At 49.4% G+C, this 16,124-nt stretch overlaps 5 protein-coding genes across 5 annotated transcripts; 4 read left to right on the top strand and 1 right to left on the bottom strand.

The window, feature by feature from the left end:
- The first annotated feature begins 342 nt into the window (after positions 1-342).
- On the top strand, positions 343-1,866 carry LOC112886944 (peroxidase 5-like). The gene is made up of 2 exons (XM_025952986.1): positions 343-706; positions 818-1,866. The coding sequence occupies exons 1-2, from the start codon at positions 455-457 to the stop codon at positions 1,580-1,582; spliced, it is 1,017 nt and encodes a 338-aa protein (XP_025808771.1). The 5' UTR covers positions 343-454; the 3' UTR covers positions 1,583-1,866.
- A 3,443-nt stretch (positions 1,867-5,309) lies between these two features.
- On the top strand, positions 5,310-6,550 carry LOC112887033 (peroxidase 5-like). The gene has a single exon (XM_025953105.1). It carries the CDS (start codon positions 5,405-5,407, stop codon positions 6,401-6,403), a length of 999 nt encoding a protein of 332 aa, XP_025808890.1. The 5' UTR covers positions 5,310-5,404; the 3' UTR covers positions 6,404-6,550.
- Positions 6,551-7,163: 613 nt separating this feature from the next.
- Positions 7,164-9,652, top strand: LOC112883880 (DNA-directed RNA polymerase V subunit 7-like). Its single transcript, XM_025949138.1, has 2 exons — positions 7,164-7,312; positions 8,804-9,652. Exon 2 carries the CDS (start codon positions 8,814-8,816, stop codon positions 9,339-9,341), a length of 528 nt encoding a protein of 175 aa, XP_025804923.1. The 5' UTR covers positions 7,164-7,312; positions 8,804-8,813; the 3' UTR covers positions 9,342-9,652.
- A 420-nt stretch (positions 9,653-10,072) lies between these two features.
- On the bottom strand, positions 10,073-11,471 carry LOC112887720 (peroxidase 2-like). Its single transcript, XM_025953976.1, has 2 exons — positions 11,250-11,471; positions 10,073-11,018 (listed from the first exon to the last, which is right to left on the bottom strand). The coding sequence occupies exons 1-2, from the start codon at positions 11,469-11,471 to the stop codon at positions 10,263-10,265; spliced, it is 978 nt and encodes a 325-aa protein (XP_025809761.1). The 3' UTR covers positions 10,073-10,262.
- Positions 11,472-14,350: 2,879 nt separating this feature from the next.
- On the top strand, positions 14,351-15,797 carry LOC112888118 (peroxidase 2-like). Its single transcript, XM_025954472.1, has 2 exons — positions 14,351-14,578; positions 14,701-15,797. The coding sequence occupies exons 1-2, from the start codon at positions 14,351-14,353 to the stop codon at positions 15,454-15,456; spliced, it is 984 nt and encodes a 327-aa protein (XP_025810257.1). The 3' UTR covers positions 15,457-15,797.
- Positions 15,798-16,124: the final 327 nt, after the last annotated feature.

Genomic DNA, 16,124 nt, shown 5'->3' with positions numbered 1-16,124 from the left:
TCTGCAGGCACTCTGCAGACTGCAGGTCCCAAACAGACAAGTCCTCACATGTTGCTACATGGACATGGACTCGTGGATTACTAGCTGGTCAACACCACAACCTCTGCCGCTTCGATGCCATGTTCTTCCCGCCGGTCTCCGGAATCCACATGGCACGCTAGATCGCTGCTGGTGGCCATGTTATTCCTAGCAAGGTAATTGGCTAGCTGCTACTTCGCCAGTGACAGTGTAGGCCCTCCGTGGATCCATATCTCTGATACATACGGTAGTTCCGGCGTCGATTTGTATATATATAAATGGCTCGTCGGCTCTTCCTCTTCTTCCTTGCTAGCTGCTCGCGTCCATCGCTACAGTAGATAGACCCTGTCCGGTAGCTCTCTTTGTGAGTGCCGTCTATCCATAGGGCTATCCTGTAGTGCGCCACAGTGGTGGCTGTGCAGAGTGCAGAGCAGAGATGAGCGCCGCCACTGCTACCAGAGCTCGGGCTCCCGTAGTACGGCTGCAGCTCGCCGTGGCGGCCGTCGCCGTGGCATGGGCGTGCTGCGGCTTCCGCTCGTCGGAGGCGCAGCTGCAGGTGGGCTACTACAACGCCACCTGCCCGGGCGCCGAGAGCCTCATCGAGACTATCGTCCACGCCGCCGTCCGCAAGGACGCCGGCAACGGGCCCGGTCTCATCCGCCTCTTTTTCCACGACTGCTTCGTCAGGGTACGTACGCAATTGGCTACCTACCTCGCACTCCGCAATTCCCTAATGGCAATGCCAATTGCCAACAATAATCCCTATTGATGCCAACAATACAATGCGCCGCCGGCGCAGGGCTGCGACGCGTCGGTGCTGCTGGACGACCCGACGGGCACCCCGGGCAACGCGACGGTGGAGAAGACCTCGCCGCCCAACTTCCCCAGCCTCCGGGGCTTCGCCGTCATCGACCGCGCCAAGCGTGTGGTGGAGCGCCGCTGCCCCGGGACCGTCTCGTGCGCCGACATCCTCGCCTTCGCGGCTCGCGACGCCGCGCGCATCATGGGCGGGATCAGGTTCGCCATGCCGTCGGGCCGCCTCGACGGCCGCGTCTCCAACGCCTCCGAGGCCATCGCCAACCTTCCCCCCGCCTCCTTCAACCTCACCCAGCTCGTCGCGCGCTTCGCGTCCAAGAACCTCACCGCCACCGACATGGTCACGCTCTCCGGCGCGCACTCCATCGGCCGCTCCCACTGCTCCTCGTTCTCGGGCCGCCTGTACCCGCAGCTCGACGCGGCCATGAACGCGACGATGGGCGCGGCGCTCAGGGGCCGTTGCCCGGCCGCCACGGGGCGGCGCGACCGCGTGGTGGACCTGGACTTCAGGACGCCGCTGCAGCTGGACAACCAGTACTACCGCAACGTGCAGACCCACGAGGCGGTGTTCACGTCGGACCAGTCGCTCGTCGACCGCAGCGACACCGCGGCGCTCGTCGCGCTCTACGCCGCCAACCGGAAGCTCTGGTCGCAGCAGTTCGCCGCCGCCATGGTCAAGATGGGCAGCATCGAGGTGCTCACCGGACCGCCCGGGGAGATCCGGCTCAAGTGCAACAAGGTCAACTAATGAGCACTAGGGAATCGATCACCGTCGAGAACTTTCAGACACAACTCAAATCAGATGCTTCTGCATTATTCATGTGTACTTAGTTGTACATGACATACATGGTCACTCCTTCCATTCTGCCTTGTACTTAGACAGTTACCACTCGCGCGCACGATTGTAAGCTGTAAGCCTGTAACATAAGAGGAAGAGACGGTAGAACTAATCGATTTCATCGGCACACAACAAGGATGGTCATCTGCTGCTACAATGGTGAATAATATATTTGCATTGCATTGATTTTTTTTTTTTGGGAAAATGAAGAACAACAATCCATGCATGTATCTGTCCTTCTGCCATCTGAATTGACAATCTCCTGAAGTTTCTGTTTGCATCTAGGACGAACAGTACGTCTAGTCACCAGTCACTGAGACCTCTCGCACTGCATCGCGTGTGAAAGCTAGCTAGCAAGCAGAACCGGTGGTTCCGGCTGGAGGTAGAAGACCACGAGAGCATGAGGGAGAGCCATGCAATTTGCAAAGGGGTGGTGGGCATCTCCTGCCTGGCGGGCACCTCAGCGCGAGGCATGTTTTGTTCCCTTGTCGCTGGGGCGCCTCCCCCCCCCCCAACTCTCTCTCTCTCTATCTCTCTCTCTCTCTCTTCTCTCCACTTCTTCTAGCTGGTCGTCTTTCCACATCGCTCAAACGAAGAACATGCGCGCATGTGCCACGACATGGGCCTCCTCCAATTATCGGCACACCTGCATGACAGCATGAATGATCAAGTACATGGAGATGCATGGCGCCATGGACGGACACGAGCTACAGCTTGGTGATGACTGACGACTGGTGACCCTGATTGGCCTCATGTGGCAAGTTCAGACCGGCCGGGAGAAGCTTCTGCTCCTGCTTTTACTATTAGTCTATAGTCTATTAGACTATTACCACAGTAGTGGCGAGGTGGTTAACACTTAACAGCATCGGGATCGGCGCCGGGGAATGGAGGAAAACTGTCAGCGATCCAGCCACTAATGCTGGGTTGCTCAGTTGCTCACTGCCAGCGCGCCAGCCATTGACTAGGATAGAATACCAGCACGACCCACCAACCATTTCTGCAATCGAGAGTTTCACTGCATGACTGCATCTGTGCATCACCTCTCCTCACATCGCTTTTTTACCGGAAACCTTTGCTCCAAGTTGATGGATCCTTCCTCTGCATCTTTAACAATCACTTGATCCACGTTGCTAAACAACTGGCGGTCCCGCAAAAGGACATGGCGCGAAGGTTCTCTCCTCTGACAGCATCTGCAGCTACCTTTACCGTGGGCTGCAGGGAAGCTAGGAAAGGTGGCTGAAGTGCTGGATGGGCAGAGGAAGAATCTTCTGCTCCGTCAGAGGACAGTGCCGCTGGGGCTCGCCGTCCTTGGATCCTAGTGCCTCCCTGAGCTAGCTCCTGAGCCTCATGCGCGTGCATGGCGCTTGGCCTGATTGAGGTTGAGAGATACAGGATACCGGCTTGTGACCCCCCTCTTTTTTTTTCCCCTTCTCGTTCCAGAATAATGTAGGGCACTCACTTTGGATCCTTGTGGCCCGACATGGCACGCACACATGATTGCCAAAATCATGCACATGCTCGTAACTGTGCTAGATGCCTTACCTTTTCTCTCCCCCCGCATTGTATAATCTGGACTTTACATGATTCTCATACTTCTTCATATGGACTGACAGTTACTCCCTTGTGCCGACAAAATAATTCATCTACTCATGAATGCTTGGCATTTTCATTTTGGATGATGGTACTGTGTTAAAAAAAATATAACTTTGACCACTATTTTAGACATTGAAGTATATATAGTTATCCAAGACATATCAAACTAATACATTTAGAAGAAATTTTTGTCCATAGCGAGTACTATAGAACATGCTAATTCTTAAAATGGCATCTCCTGTTGTGATCAGAAGTACGAGAGGAAATGTTTTTTCCCTCACAACTGCAGCCCGTCTTTGCAAGAGTATATTCTTTTTTTTTTCTACTTAAAAAGAACCTCTAATAATCTGTAGACGTTCATGTGGGACTGAATTGATTATTATGATTTTTTTTTTGTAAACTTCATGAACCAGCATGTTGCAAGCATGTCCTAAGTTATTGAAGTTATTTTGAAAGAAGAGATTTTTCATTTGTCTTTTTGAACTTTTTTGGGCCAGCTGTCGTTATTTGTTTTCTTGAGAGGAGGGTGAAATCTGCAAAAAAAAAGAATATTTCCTTTTTAAAAAAGTGCATGACTATTCTGCCGTTGGACCGGGTTTGGGATTTCAAACCACTTCGTGGTCATTCATATCTGAGGCCCAGAAAAGGTTCATGGGCTATGGTTTTCTGGCCGAATGACAACTCCAGCCTAATAACTTGAGCCCAACAGAAGAATCAGCCCAGACGAATTATTGACTGGGCCAAGCTCTTCACACGCTCCCAGACAAAGAGGAGTCACAAGCGCCTCTCAGCAACAAAGAAAGAGATGCTCAAAGAAAAAAAAAAGCAACAAAGAAAAGAAAAAGCAACAAAAAAATTCACTGGAATGCATACCCCGGATCTGACTTAGGGGAGGGATAGCCTGTTAGGCTGTTAAAACGCTGAAGGTTTACCAGGGCAGGTTTAATTTAATTTGTTGCTTGGATATAGCACCAGGTTGACTTTGGTTTCACAGCGTTGCTTCCGAGGAGATGCAGTGTGGAAAGTATCTTGGTCCTGGTATTTCTGTACTCTTCTCATCTCTTTATATTTGTTCGCTGTACTAAGTCCGGCTACCTGCAGTTAGTTGCATCAACCGTTAGTTTAAAAAGCATCTGTGCTTGTGCTTGTGCAAAAGCATACAAATTAACTGATCTAGCATGCATAATTTTCCTACATGTATATGACGGAGAATAGTGGATGCAAGCCTAATGATAACATAATCCATATGATCACCAGATCGACCTCTTTGACTTGGTGCTATGAGCTACAAGTGTAAACGGTGGAAAGTGACAAAAACTCTTCTTTTTGTTAAAGGTCGACAGAAACTCTCTTCAGATTGCGATCATACAGATGCACACACGGGTTTGATTTGTCCCGGTCATGCGGTATCGACCATGTCAATCTCATCAACATCAGAAACTTTTACTTCGTTGAGAAGAATTTTCTCAAGCAAACCTTCCGATCGACGTCGTTTTCGTTAAACAACTCTGCTTTGCAAATCATTTGCTGCTACAAGCCTACAACGAAGTCTCGGCAGCATTAGGTAGACGGTGACATCTACATACCACACTGTCGGCTGCTTTCGCCTCTCTCTCGGTCTTACTCTTACCAGTTCTTCCAGCAGCTGCACCATGCATCGCAACACCAAAGTCAAAATCGCCTGCATCATAATACGAGGCATGGTTCATCCAGCACCGTCCATCGGCCCTCATCAAGATTCGTAGTGCAGCTAGCCGTACTACTACTGTTCTACTAGGTCCACTGACACGGTTCTGGCAACTTGCAAGCATTTGATACGTAAGGCACAAGTTGCTACGTACTTGTTAGGTTGATGCATGCGTAAGGAGGCCGCGTTGCATTTGGGCTTTGGCAATGGCAGGATTGGGTCTTACGTGTTGACTCGGTGCCCAAACAAGCTATCAATCCCCAACGGCTGCTACAACGCCATGCATGCGCTAGCTCCCTGTATAAATAGAGATCCAGCAGCTGCGGCACTCTTCATCTCTTCTCATCACCATCTCCTTCAATTCGAGCTCGAAGCAGATAGCCTGATTGTATCTGCGGAGACTTCAGAGAATCAGAGTAGCATCAGACCGATCAAACAATCCTTTGCTCACCATGAGGTCGACGTGGTTGACCTTAGCCTTGGCGGCGCTCGCCGTCGCCTCGGCGGCGCACGCCTCGCCGTCACTGGAGGTCGGGTTCTACAAGCACTCGTGCCCGCAGGCCGAGGACATCGTCCGCAACGCCGTCCGCCGCGCCCTCGCCCGTGACCTGGGCCTCGGCGCCGGCCTCATCCGGATGCACTTCCACGACTGCTTCGTCCGCGGCTGCGACGCCTCCGTCCTCATCAACTCCACGCCGGGCCACCAGGCCGAGAAGGACTCCGTGGCCAACAACCCCAGCATGCGCGGCTTCGAGGTCATCGACGACGCCAAGGCCGCCCTCGAGGCGCACTGTCCGCGCACCGTCTCCTGCGCCGACGTCGTCGCCTTCGCGGCGCGCGACGGGGCCTACCTCGCCGGCGGCATCGAGTACCAGGTCCCCTCGGGGCGCCGCGACGGCTGCGTCTCCAACGCCGACGAGGTGCTCGACAACAACGTCCCCGGCCCGACCGACCTCGTCGACGAGCTCGTCGAGAGCTTCAGGCGCAAGGGCCTCTCCGCCGACGACATGGTCACGCTCTCCGGCGCGCACACCATCGGCCGCTCCCACTGCTCCTCCTTCACGCAGCGCCTCTACAACTTCAGCGGCCAGCTGGGCCAGGCCGACCCGACCATCGACCCCGCCTACGCCGAGCACCTCAAGCAGCGGTGCCCGTGGCCGTCCAGCGACGACCAGATGGACCCCACGGTGGTGCCGCTCGACCCCGTCACGCCGGCGGACTTCGACAACCAGTACTTCAAGAACGTGCTCGCGCACAAGGTCGTGCTCACCTCCGACCAGACGCTGCTCGACAGCCCCAACACGGGGGGGATCGTGGAGTACCACGCTGCCGCCGAGGATGAATGGAAGGCCAAGTTCGCCGCGGCTATGGTGAAGATGGGAAACATTGAGGTGCTCACCGGCGACGAGGGGGAGATCAGGGAGAAGTGCTTCGTCGTCAACAGCTACTAGCTTGTCGCTGCAACCTCGATCTAGAGCTACACCAGCTTGAAACTTTGAATGTGCCACCACTTCCACCCATGGAAATTGATTCATTTTCTTACTAACTTTATGTAATCACCATCCATGCATATTCATCAGCCGTGATTATGAAATAAAACCTTGTCAATTTTGTATACGTCTTCTTTATGTCATACAGTATGAACTTGAGATTGCGTAGTACTGTGCACGAGCTGGTATAATTGTTCTTTTTTTTTTGTACCGGAGTGCTGAACATGGGATTATATATTATGCAGTGTGGCTAACTATGCGTGAGGCGACTTGTAATAGGCCCGGTGCTTAAACGACATTCGTTTAGAAGTTTGTGATCTTTTGCCTTTTTTTTGTGGCACTCTCTATGCAATTTTTTTTCTCTAATACTCTCTATACAATCAAGGGCTATACTGGTGATGGTAATAATAGATGTTCAAGTGTCGTCTAACTCATGCAGAAACCATACATTTTAGATGGAACAGAAAAACGTTCCAGCCTTCATCATAATGACGATGCTTATGGCCGTTGTCTACACGTGCCACCTCTATCGTCCAAATTGATTTATTTTCTTATTAATTCTATGTAATCTACGATTCGTGTTCGTCAAACAGTAAAGCTTTGCTACGCACCTCGAAAATGTTACAGCAGTGTAAATGTAAAATTAAAAATGGCCCAGCCCACGAAAGTGAAGAGAACTCTTCTCACACGGGCCGCGCAGGCCGGATCACCGAACGTCTCACTGCTGGTTGGACTTTTCCGCTTTTTCTTTCCCCACGCCTTCCCGTCCCCTCGGTCTCACTCTCGGCCTTTCTAGCGGCGACATCAGGGGGAGCGGCGCCGCCCAGCAACCGTTCGTCGGGCGCTTCGCCGACGACGAGCGTCCGACAGGTATGCCCGCCCATCCCCTTCTGTTCGCTCCCTGCTGCGCGAAATCGAACACCCACATCCCTAGTGTATGCTATTCGTATGCGAATCTGACCATGTGTTTCACCAACAACCATCGGTTCCCGCCCGCCCCCCCCCCCCCCCCACTCCCCCCCCCCCGGCCGAAAATTATCGGGGCATGGCCTAAACTGGGTCCGCCCCTGCTACCAATCCGGTACTTGTTGTATCCCGTTTGGTGATCTGCTCTGTCTGAAATCGTTACTTTGATTTGGTTAGATAGTTAAGAACACCTCCCCCCCCCCCCCCCCCCCCCTACAGGAGCTCGAAGTGATAACAAACTCATGCTGTGGAACTTTCCCAGTTAACTTGTTGGGCTGTTTTATACTTTTATTGCTTTTGTACGTTGCTGCTGTCGCTGTAACTGGATAGGAATGTCTAATGTATTGCTCTGAGAGAGCTGAATGATACTACCCTAGAATGCGATTGGAGCGTTGGCAGAGCTGGTTGATGTGATGTTAGAAAATCCGTCAGTGGCAGTTGGGGGCTTGGGCGTCAGGGCATCCCTTATCCCTAGTCGTCCCTGCTGCCGCCACATATTTTGTTAGGCGCTAGCGCTATGTTGTTTTGGACTACTGTAATATATGCCTAAAAAGTCTGTAGCACTATATTTCTGATTGAAATGTGGAAAGTGTAGAGCAAGAACCTCACCTACTTATAACCGCAACCAAAGAATTTATTCTAGATTTTTATCTCATTTTTTGGGGGACTTCTCAAGAAAACAATCACACAGCACAGGGTGGGCAGTGAGGCAACAATCCTAAGTAGAAAATGCTACTATGCTAGTTGGATTCTATGATGGCTAAGGTTCCATAATTTTTTTATTCCAGCAGTTAGTTTCTGTAAGCTTTACTCCCTCCGTTCCAAATTGTAGGTCGTTTTGGTAAATCTAGATGCATAATTTTTGCTATGTATCTAGTCATAATGTTTATCTAAATGCATAGCAAAATCTATGTATCTAGATTTGCCAAAACGATCTACATTTTGGAACGGAGGGAGTAGTAGAGAGTCCTCTACATAAGCCTAAGGAGAACTGTATCAGATTATAAAGCTGTGAAGGAATTGAAAGCCTTACATATCACTCGTTCATCATCTGACATCAATCTTGTCATGATGATAGGGGATGAAAGCCCCCAATGCCTGCACAAGGGCAAGCATCCTCCAACTTTTGGGTATTTCCTACAGTTGATAACCAAAGTCATACTCCATAACTATGTGTTGACATTCAAATTTTAGTTAACATTGTCTAACAGAATTTTGTTTTATATTCTTTTTATCAATTATTTGTGTGACGATACTGCTTGCACAATTGTACGTGTTCTATGAAAAAATGGGTCACTCAAATTTTTACCCTGAAATGTGCTAATAAGCATGTCCTTTGAACCAGCTAAATGTTATTACCAAGCTACTAAGGTCGTTATCTTTATCTTTTGGCAGGTACTCAGCCATGGTGTTCCTTGAGGCGGAGATGTCATGGAATGTGTTGATCTCACCTAGCCAGCTGGACCGCAAGGGCCTCCTGCTCCGCAAGGCTATCATTGTGTGTCTTCTGGAGGATGTTACGAATAGGAGGGCTTCCAAGGAGCATGGCTACTACATTGCCGTCAATCAGCTGAAGGCGATATCTGAAGGGAAAGTGCGTGAGCTGACTGGAGATGTTCTGTTCCCAGTCACATTCACCTGCATCACGCAGAAGCCTATGAAGGGTGAGGTCATGGTTGGATACGTGGATAGGATCCTCAAGCATGGCGTGTTTCTCAAATCTGGACCCGTCGAGAGCATCTTCATGGCTGAGAAGTCGATGAGCGACTACAAGTACATTGGTGGGGAGAACCCGATGTTCATGAACGTCCACTCTAAGCTGGAGAAGGGCACCGCCGTGCGTTTCAAGGTCATGGGGTTCCGCTGGATGGAAGCTGACCGCCAGTTCCAGCTCCTTGCTACGATCGCTGGTGACTTCCTGGGGCCGCTGTGAACTGACTTCCGCAGGTTAAATGTGGTTCCGATGTACATTGTTCATTAGATGGTGGATGGATGGGTGGACCTGATGGGTTAGAATTAAGTTTGCAGTCAGTAGTTTCTCTGTAGTGGGCAAGACATGTCCGATGTCTTATGTGACGGTAATGCTTTCTGCTGATGCCAGTGGCGTTTGGCTCTGTGGTTTTAACATGTCAGTATACTGTGATGAACCAGTGTTGCCATGGATGCTCACACCTTTCTGTGCTTGCTTGCAAGTGCACGCTACTTGGTGTTCCTTGATCTGGTCATCGGTTGAATTTGCATTTATATTGCTTCTTGCATGGCATGTTGATTCATCCATAGTTACATTTACCTAAACCCCTGTCATGTTTTAACTCACCCCTTGAATCACACCAGTTTGGCTCTAGACTTGAATCTCGCCAGTTCACATGGCGAAATTAAATTAGATTTGAATCTCGCCAGTCGCCAAGTCAGCTGGCAAGATGAATATATTTCTGCAAACTCTTAATTCAGGCAATTATCTAAAAGCGAATTAAAAAATAAAACAAAAACTTCCGCAAAAGAGGCCCATTATACTCGGCTGAGGCGCTATGCACAATGGGGATATTCGCATTTTTTCCCGTAATGACCAGGGCAATTCGCTGATCCCCAGCTGCACGATGCATTGGTAACCTGTGCAGCCTGAAGGAAATAGGCCACTATATACAATTTAAAGCAACATGGACAGAAAAATAAATTGAAATACGTTAATTCTACACCTCTCAAGTTACAAGAGCAGCAAGAGTCAATAGAAAAAGAAGTGACAAGAATTCGAAACAATAAGGAATTTATGTTGCGTTGCGATTAATTTGCAACACAAACATGCAATTCAAGAGGAGGAGGAGGAGGAGGATGAGGATGATCTAGCTTCGCCGCCTTAGCTGCCGCTGTTGGTGGCGCCGCACACCTTCCTGATCTCGCCCTGGGTCCCGGTGAGCACCTCGATGCCGCCCATCTTCACCAACGCCCCGGCGAACCGCGCCATCCAGGCGACCGGGTTGGCGGCGTTGTCCTGCACCATCTTGGCCGTGGGGGCGCTGCTCGTCAGCGTCTGGTCCGACGTGAAGAGCACCTCCCCGGTGGCCAGGTTCTTGTAGTACTGGTTGCTCAGCACGTTCGGGTCCGTGACGGCGTTGTTGTTGTTCACCACCGTGCTGCCCGGGCCGCGCCGCGGGCACGCCTTCACCAGCGAGGCGGCGAGGGTGCCGTTCAGGGTCGGGTCCGCCGCGGGGTACAGCCGGGGCGTGACGAAGGAGCAGTGCGTGATGCCGAAGGAGTGCGCGCCGGAGAGCGCCACCAGGTCGTCGGCGCTCAGGCCCTTGGCGCCGAAGCTGCCGATGAGCTGCTGGACCTGCATGGACGGGCCGGGGATGCTCCCGAAGATGTCGTTCAGGTCGGAGGCGAGCCCGTCGCGGCGGCCGCCGGGCATGGCGAACGTGAAGCCGCCGGAGACCATGGCGGAGTCGCGCGCCGCGAACGCGAGGACGTCGGCGCAGGAGACCACGCCGGGGCAGACGGCCTCCACGGCAGCCTTGATCGTGTTCACGGCGTCGTAGCCGCGCAGCGGGATGGCCAGCTTCTCCGGCTGTGGGTTGCTGTTCGACTGGTCGAGCAAAATGGAAGCGTCGCAGCCCTGAAAAAAATATATTTACTTTCACATCATTACTATATAGAAGTAGAAATTAATAAATATGAATTCCGATCAGTGGTGCTTGTAAAATGTAACAACGAAATAAGCCTAAAAGATATGTACTACCAAAAATCAATTTTTTTTCCCATAAAAAATCAAAATTTCAAAAGTCTAAAAAAAATCAAATACATAGAAAAGAATAGATGACGCAGACAGGACAGTAGCGAAACGTACCCTGACAAAGCAGTCATGGAAGAAGAGGCGCACGAAGGCGGCGCCCATGGTGGGGTTGCCGGCGATGATATTCATGGTGGCGTTGCGGACCGCCTCCTCAGCTTTGGGGCACGACGACCTGTAGAAGTCGTACTGCAATGTCCCGGACGCCGTGCTCATCAGCGCAGCAGTGGCCAACGCCATAAGCAGCAAGGCCTGACCCGCTGAGGTCGCCATCGCCATGTTTCAGTTTAAGCTAAAGCTTTCTGAAATCTAGCGCTAGATCAAGCCGTGCGTGTGTACTATGAGAGCGCGGAGAGAGGGAATGTGTGATGGCGACGCTACTGTGCTCTGTGCAGGTACTTATAGTATGTCAATGCATCTCTGCACAGAGAGTTCACTGCATTTGCTTTATGTTTCTGAATTCTGATAATGCTAATTGCAACTGCAACAATGATGTGAGAGGTTACTGCCACACACCATAAACCGGTTACAACTATTGGTGGTTAAGTGCGGTACTGTAGCCGAGATCAGCCCGCCTAATCTCGCTCGGAGATCGGAGTATTTCCTAGTTTGAGCGCATTGACATTTGGGTGTGTGAAGAGTAGTGACAAATGTCACAGAACCCAGCTAGCTTAGGGCAAGGTTCCAAGTACCTGATCAGGCCGTTGACTTCAATTTGGGAACTCTGATCCTCTACCGACAGACAAACAGAAGCACCAGAAGAATGACGTGGGCAGTTGACTAGCAAAATGCTTCACACTTGTTGGAACGCATGAGCAAGAAATTTTAATCCAGCTTGATTAGTACTATAAGCTTGGTAGCATGGCACGTTGTGTTGTTTGTTGGTTGAGGTCGCATATGATTAGATGGACATATCTTGTTTAGAAATTAAATCTGGGATGAATATATGTTTGGTCGACATTCTCTCCGCTAATTGTTGTGCCTGTTTCTCAGCAAAAAGAAAATGTCAACCAACTAATTAAAAGGCCGTTAGCACATGATCCACATTGGAAGATATATGTTGCTCTCTTCGATCTTGTGACAGAAAATAATGTCAACAGCAATCAGAAAATTTTAGATCTAGTGTGAGTCAACATACTTTCTACGGTGGCTGGGTGTATCATGCATAATGTTCGTTTTACATGCATATTTGAATGCGCGTTAAGTTGCAGTCGTTTGTTGTGGCGTGTGAAACAAAATTTACATTGGATGACGGTGGATTAACAAGGAATTAAGGACAGGAGATCCGTCCAAGTGGTTAGCTGTAGCTTGTTTACTTTAGTTCGGATGATATGCCTGGACTTAATCTTGACATGCCGCATACTAGCAGGCATTGAGATAGCCAGATGCATGTAGTGATGGATCCTGTGGCGCACACATATAATGTCGGAATAGTCCATTTCGTCCTAAATCTTTCATTTCAGGCTCCATTCTTCATTCGTCAACCATCAAACTAGGGCCAAACTAGCCCTCAAACTTATCATTTGTAAATTTGGATCGCAGAATAATTTCTTTGACCAGCACACAAACTTCTCTCTCTTTCAGTTGGGCATGCTCAACGTGCAACACCAGAGGGGAGCAATCGTCCGTAATTTAAAAGGTTATATCTAAATGACCAAATATCATATTATATCCCAACTCAAGTCAATGATGATGTCGATCATCTCTTATGTCCACCTCCGGTCCTTTCAGTAATCTTGTTTCAAGCAACTATGTGCATAAGGCTAGCTAAACCATCATTGATTTAATTAGTTTATCCTAAATGTCATACATCTAAAAATGGAGGGAGTAGTTTGATGCATAGTTTGTCCTACGTACAAATCCAAGCAAATAATTCGGTTAAAATGCATCTTTGTTGGTAGGGAAAAAAGTTTGTATCCCTTTCCTAGGAGGCAAAACGACAAGGCGTATGAAGTTATGGACCCACACTTATGCTTTGTTGTTGGTTAATCCTACACAGATAGGGATGATGATATGGATGCTTGATCTTTGTGTGAAAAGAAACAACTCATGATCACTAGAACATTATTGCTCACAAGTTGACCCTCATCTATAGCAAATAAACTAGCTTGATCATATGGAAAGAAACAATATCTGCCAATGTAGGATTACTGCCCATACAACAGTTGAACCAATAAGAGAGAGGCAACCTAGAGAGAGAGAGATCGACGTGGTTAGTAACGACACTTCAGTTGAGTTAACATGTTATTGCAGACAATCAGACATGATAATTAGTAAATTGCGTCTGCTTCCTTGTATATACCAAAGTAAATTGCGCAAATTAATTTTATTGGTCATGGGTATGTGGGTAACCAGATGATGAACGCAGCTTTGTCCTATATATTACAATCTTTCAACAATAAGCATTGAGCTCATCAAAGAGATAACAAGCTGTAGTTTGATTGAAAATCTTAAGTAGCCCTAAATAACACTCCCTTATTTGTAACATTTCCAAAGGAATTCTAGAGGATTTTTTATCGAACCATTTCATGCTAGACTCTTGCTACTTCTCTTGAACTAGATTTTTTTTTTCCTCGAGAAAGGATAACCCGGCTTTTATAGAAAGCAAACTTACCTTGCACTAGTTAAGGAGAAAGAACATTTTCAGATCAATCCTCCATTCTGTATATATTACGGCGACCCCAGGAGAGTTCCCGAATTAGAGTCAACCACTAGTTAATAGTACGTAGTTGGAATCATGTCATAATAAATCTCCAAGTGAACGAAATTAGCACTCACTACTTGCCAAGTGGCAAATCAATTTGCAACGTCAACACGCCTTGCACCAGCATATAGCTAGCTAGCTAGCTGTGCCGTACGTGTACCCCGCCAATAATTGTAGCCAGTATATGGTGTGGTAGTAACAACCTCCTAATTCAGGCATTGTTCTTCGGCCAAACTTCCAAATGATTGTTGCAGTAAAGATTATAAAGAAAATGAAAAGGCAAAGAAAATGCAGTGAACTCTCTGTAGAGGCATGATCTATAAATACCCTCATGTACCACACCATTGCCATCACCAAACATTCCCATGACGTTTCTTGCTTTCAGTAGACACATCATCAAGTAACTTGATCTGTCATAGCTTTCTAAAAGATTTTTGAGTTGATTAACCTGACGATGGCGACATCATCAAGATGCAAGGCCATGCTGCTCCTGGCGTTCGCCGCGGCTGCTGCGCTGAACACGGCGTCGCTGGCGCAGTCGCCGCTGCAGAACAACTTCTACGGCAGCTCGTGCCCGCAGGCTGAGGCCACGGTGCGCAACGTCACCGAGGGGATCATCGCCAAGGACCGCACTATGGGCGCTGCCTTCGTGCGCCTCTTCTTCCACGACTGCTTTGTTAGGGTAACTACTACTACTGATAACTGTATTGATGCGAACTGAAAAAAATGGCAGGTATTAGATGTCAAAAATATATTATTGTCAATATGCACAGATATGAACAAGTAGAGATTTGGGTTTTGCAGGGCTGCGACGCGTCCATTCTGCTCGACCCGACCAGCAGCAACCCGCAGGTGGAGAAGAAGGCGATCGCGCTCCGCGGGTACGACGCCGTGAATAAGATCAAGGCCGCCGTGGAGTCCGTCTGCCCCGGCGTGGTCTCCTGCGCCGACATCCTCGCTTTCGCGGCGCGCGACTCGGCTGTCGTCTCCGGTGGCTTCTCCAGCTTCGACATGCCGTCGGGCCGCCGCGATGGGGTGCTCTCCAACTTCTTCGACGTGCTCCAGAACATCCCGTCCCCGATCCTCAAGCTCCAGGACCTCATCAAAAACTTCGCCGCCAAGGGCCTCAACGTCGACGACCTCGTCACGCTCTCCGGCGCGCACTCCTTCGGCCAGGCGCACTGCTCCTTCTTCAACGGCCGACTGTACCCCACAGTGGACCCGACCATGGATGCCACCTACGCCGCCGCTCTGAAGACGGTGTGCCCGGCGCCGGGCAGCAACGGCGGCGACCCGGTGGTGAACAACAACCGCGTGACGGACCCGAACGTGCTGAGCAACCAGTACTACAGCAACCTGGTGACCGGGAAGGTGCTCTTCGTGTCGGACCAGCAGCTCATGAACAGCAGCTACACGGCGGCCAAGGCGGCCAACAGCTCCGCCGACGCTGCCGCGTGGATGGGGCAGTTCGCGGCGGCGCTGGTGAAGATGGGCGGCATCCAGGTGCTCACCGGGACTGCCGGCCAGGTCAGGAAGTACTGCAACGTCATCAAAAGCTAGCTGATCAAGCTAGACACCGAGCTGCTACAATGCACTGCAAGCCCGTAGCAACGCACCATATTACTTCATTCGTTAAAGAAAGAACATTTTTTTCTTCTCCTCGACTTCCTTTTGTATGTAGATTTGCTAATAGTTTTTTTTCTATATAATTCACCGATACATGTTGTGTACCTTGTAGACCAGATGCAATCCAAATTCCTTGTCGTTTTGATATATTTGCTATTACTTATTACCTCCTGGGTTACAAGATCAAAAAAATTTTCATCCCTTGACTTATTTTTATGTAACTTTGCTTGTAGTAAAAATTGGTGGAGATTCAGTTGAGTGGTGGTTGAGGTTTATCATATGGCTTGGTATCTTCATAATATCGTTTCATTTTTCTTTAATTTGTCCAATTTATGCTGTGGTGCTGTAATAATTAAATAATATTGGTTAAGTGCATATCAATATATCATGATGCATAAACCAAAACTGTTTGCATTTTTTAAGAACCTTCAATCAGCAAGAATGCAAGATGCTCGTTTTGTTTTCTTTTCGCGAATGTGACTGAGCACGTATTTCAAGAGGAAAGCAATGCGACTATTACAAACCTTAAAAGATAGAGGCTATTAAGGTGGATACAGAGCACCACCAAGTAAGTGGCAGGCGACCCGTACAACAAACAAGAA

This window comes from Panicum hallii, chromosome 3 (assembly GCF_002211085.1).
Source record: "Panicum hallii strain FIL2 chromosome 3, PHallii_v3.1, whole genome shotgun sequence".
In the NCBI taxonomy this organism is placed as follows: domain Eukaryota; kingdom Viridiplantae; phylum Streptophyta; class Magnoliopsida; order Poales; family Poaceae; genus Panicum; species Panicum hallii.
Note: the sequence above shows the minus strand (reverse complement) of the source record. Positions and strands in the feature narration are given on the sequence as shown.

Excerpts from the sequence above, each read along its gene's own strand:
- LOC112886944 (XM_025952986.1), top strand. The coding sequence starts at position 455 with ATGAGCGCCGCCACTGCTACCAGAGCTCGGGCTCCCGTAGTACGGCTG. Across the intron at positions 707-817 it reads TCCACGACTGCTTCGTCAGG|GGCTGCGACGCGTCGGTGCT; the intron begins GTACGTACGCAA and ends CCGCCGGCGCAG.
- LOC112887033 (XM_025953105.1), top strand. The coding sequence starts at position 5,405 with ATGAGGTCGACGTGGTTGACCTTAGCCTTGGCGGCGCTCGCCGTCGCC.
- LOC112883880 (XM_025949138.1), top strand. The coding sequence starts at position 8,814 with ATGGTGTTCCTTGAGGCGGAGATGTCATGGAATGTGTTGATCTCACCT.
- LOC112887720 (XM_025953976.1), bottom strand. The coding sequence starts at position 11,471 with ATGGCGATGGCGACCTCAGCGGGTCAGGCCTTGCTGCTTATGGCGTTG. Across the intron at positions 11,019-11,249 it reads TCCATGACTGCTTTGTCAGG|GGCTGCGACGCTTCCATTTT; the intron begins GTACGTTTCGCT and ends TATTTTTTTCAG.
- LOC112888118 (XM_025954472.1), top strand. The coding sequence starts at position 14,351 with ATGGCGACATCATCAAGATGCAAGGCCATGCTGCTCCTGGCGTTCGCC. Across the intron at positions 14,579-14,700 it reads TCCACGACTGCTTTGTTAGG|GGCTGCGACGCGTCCATTCT; the intron begins GTAACTACTACT and ends TGGGTTTTGCAG.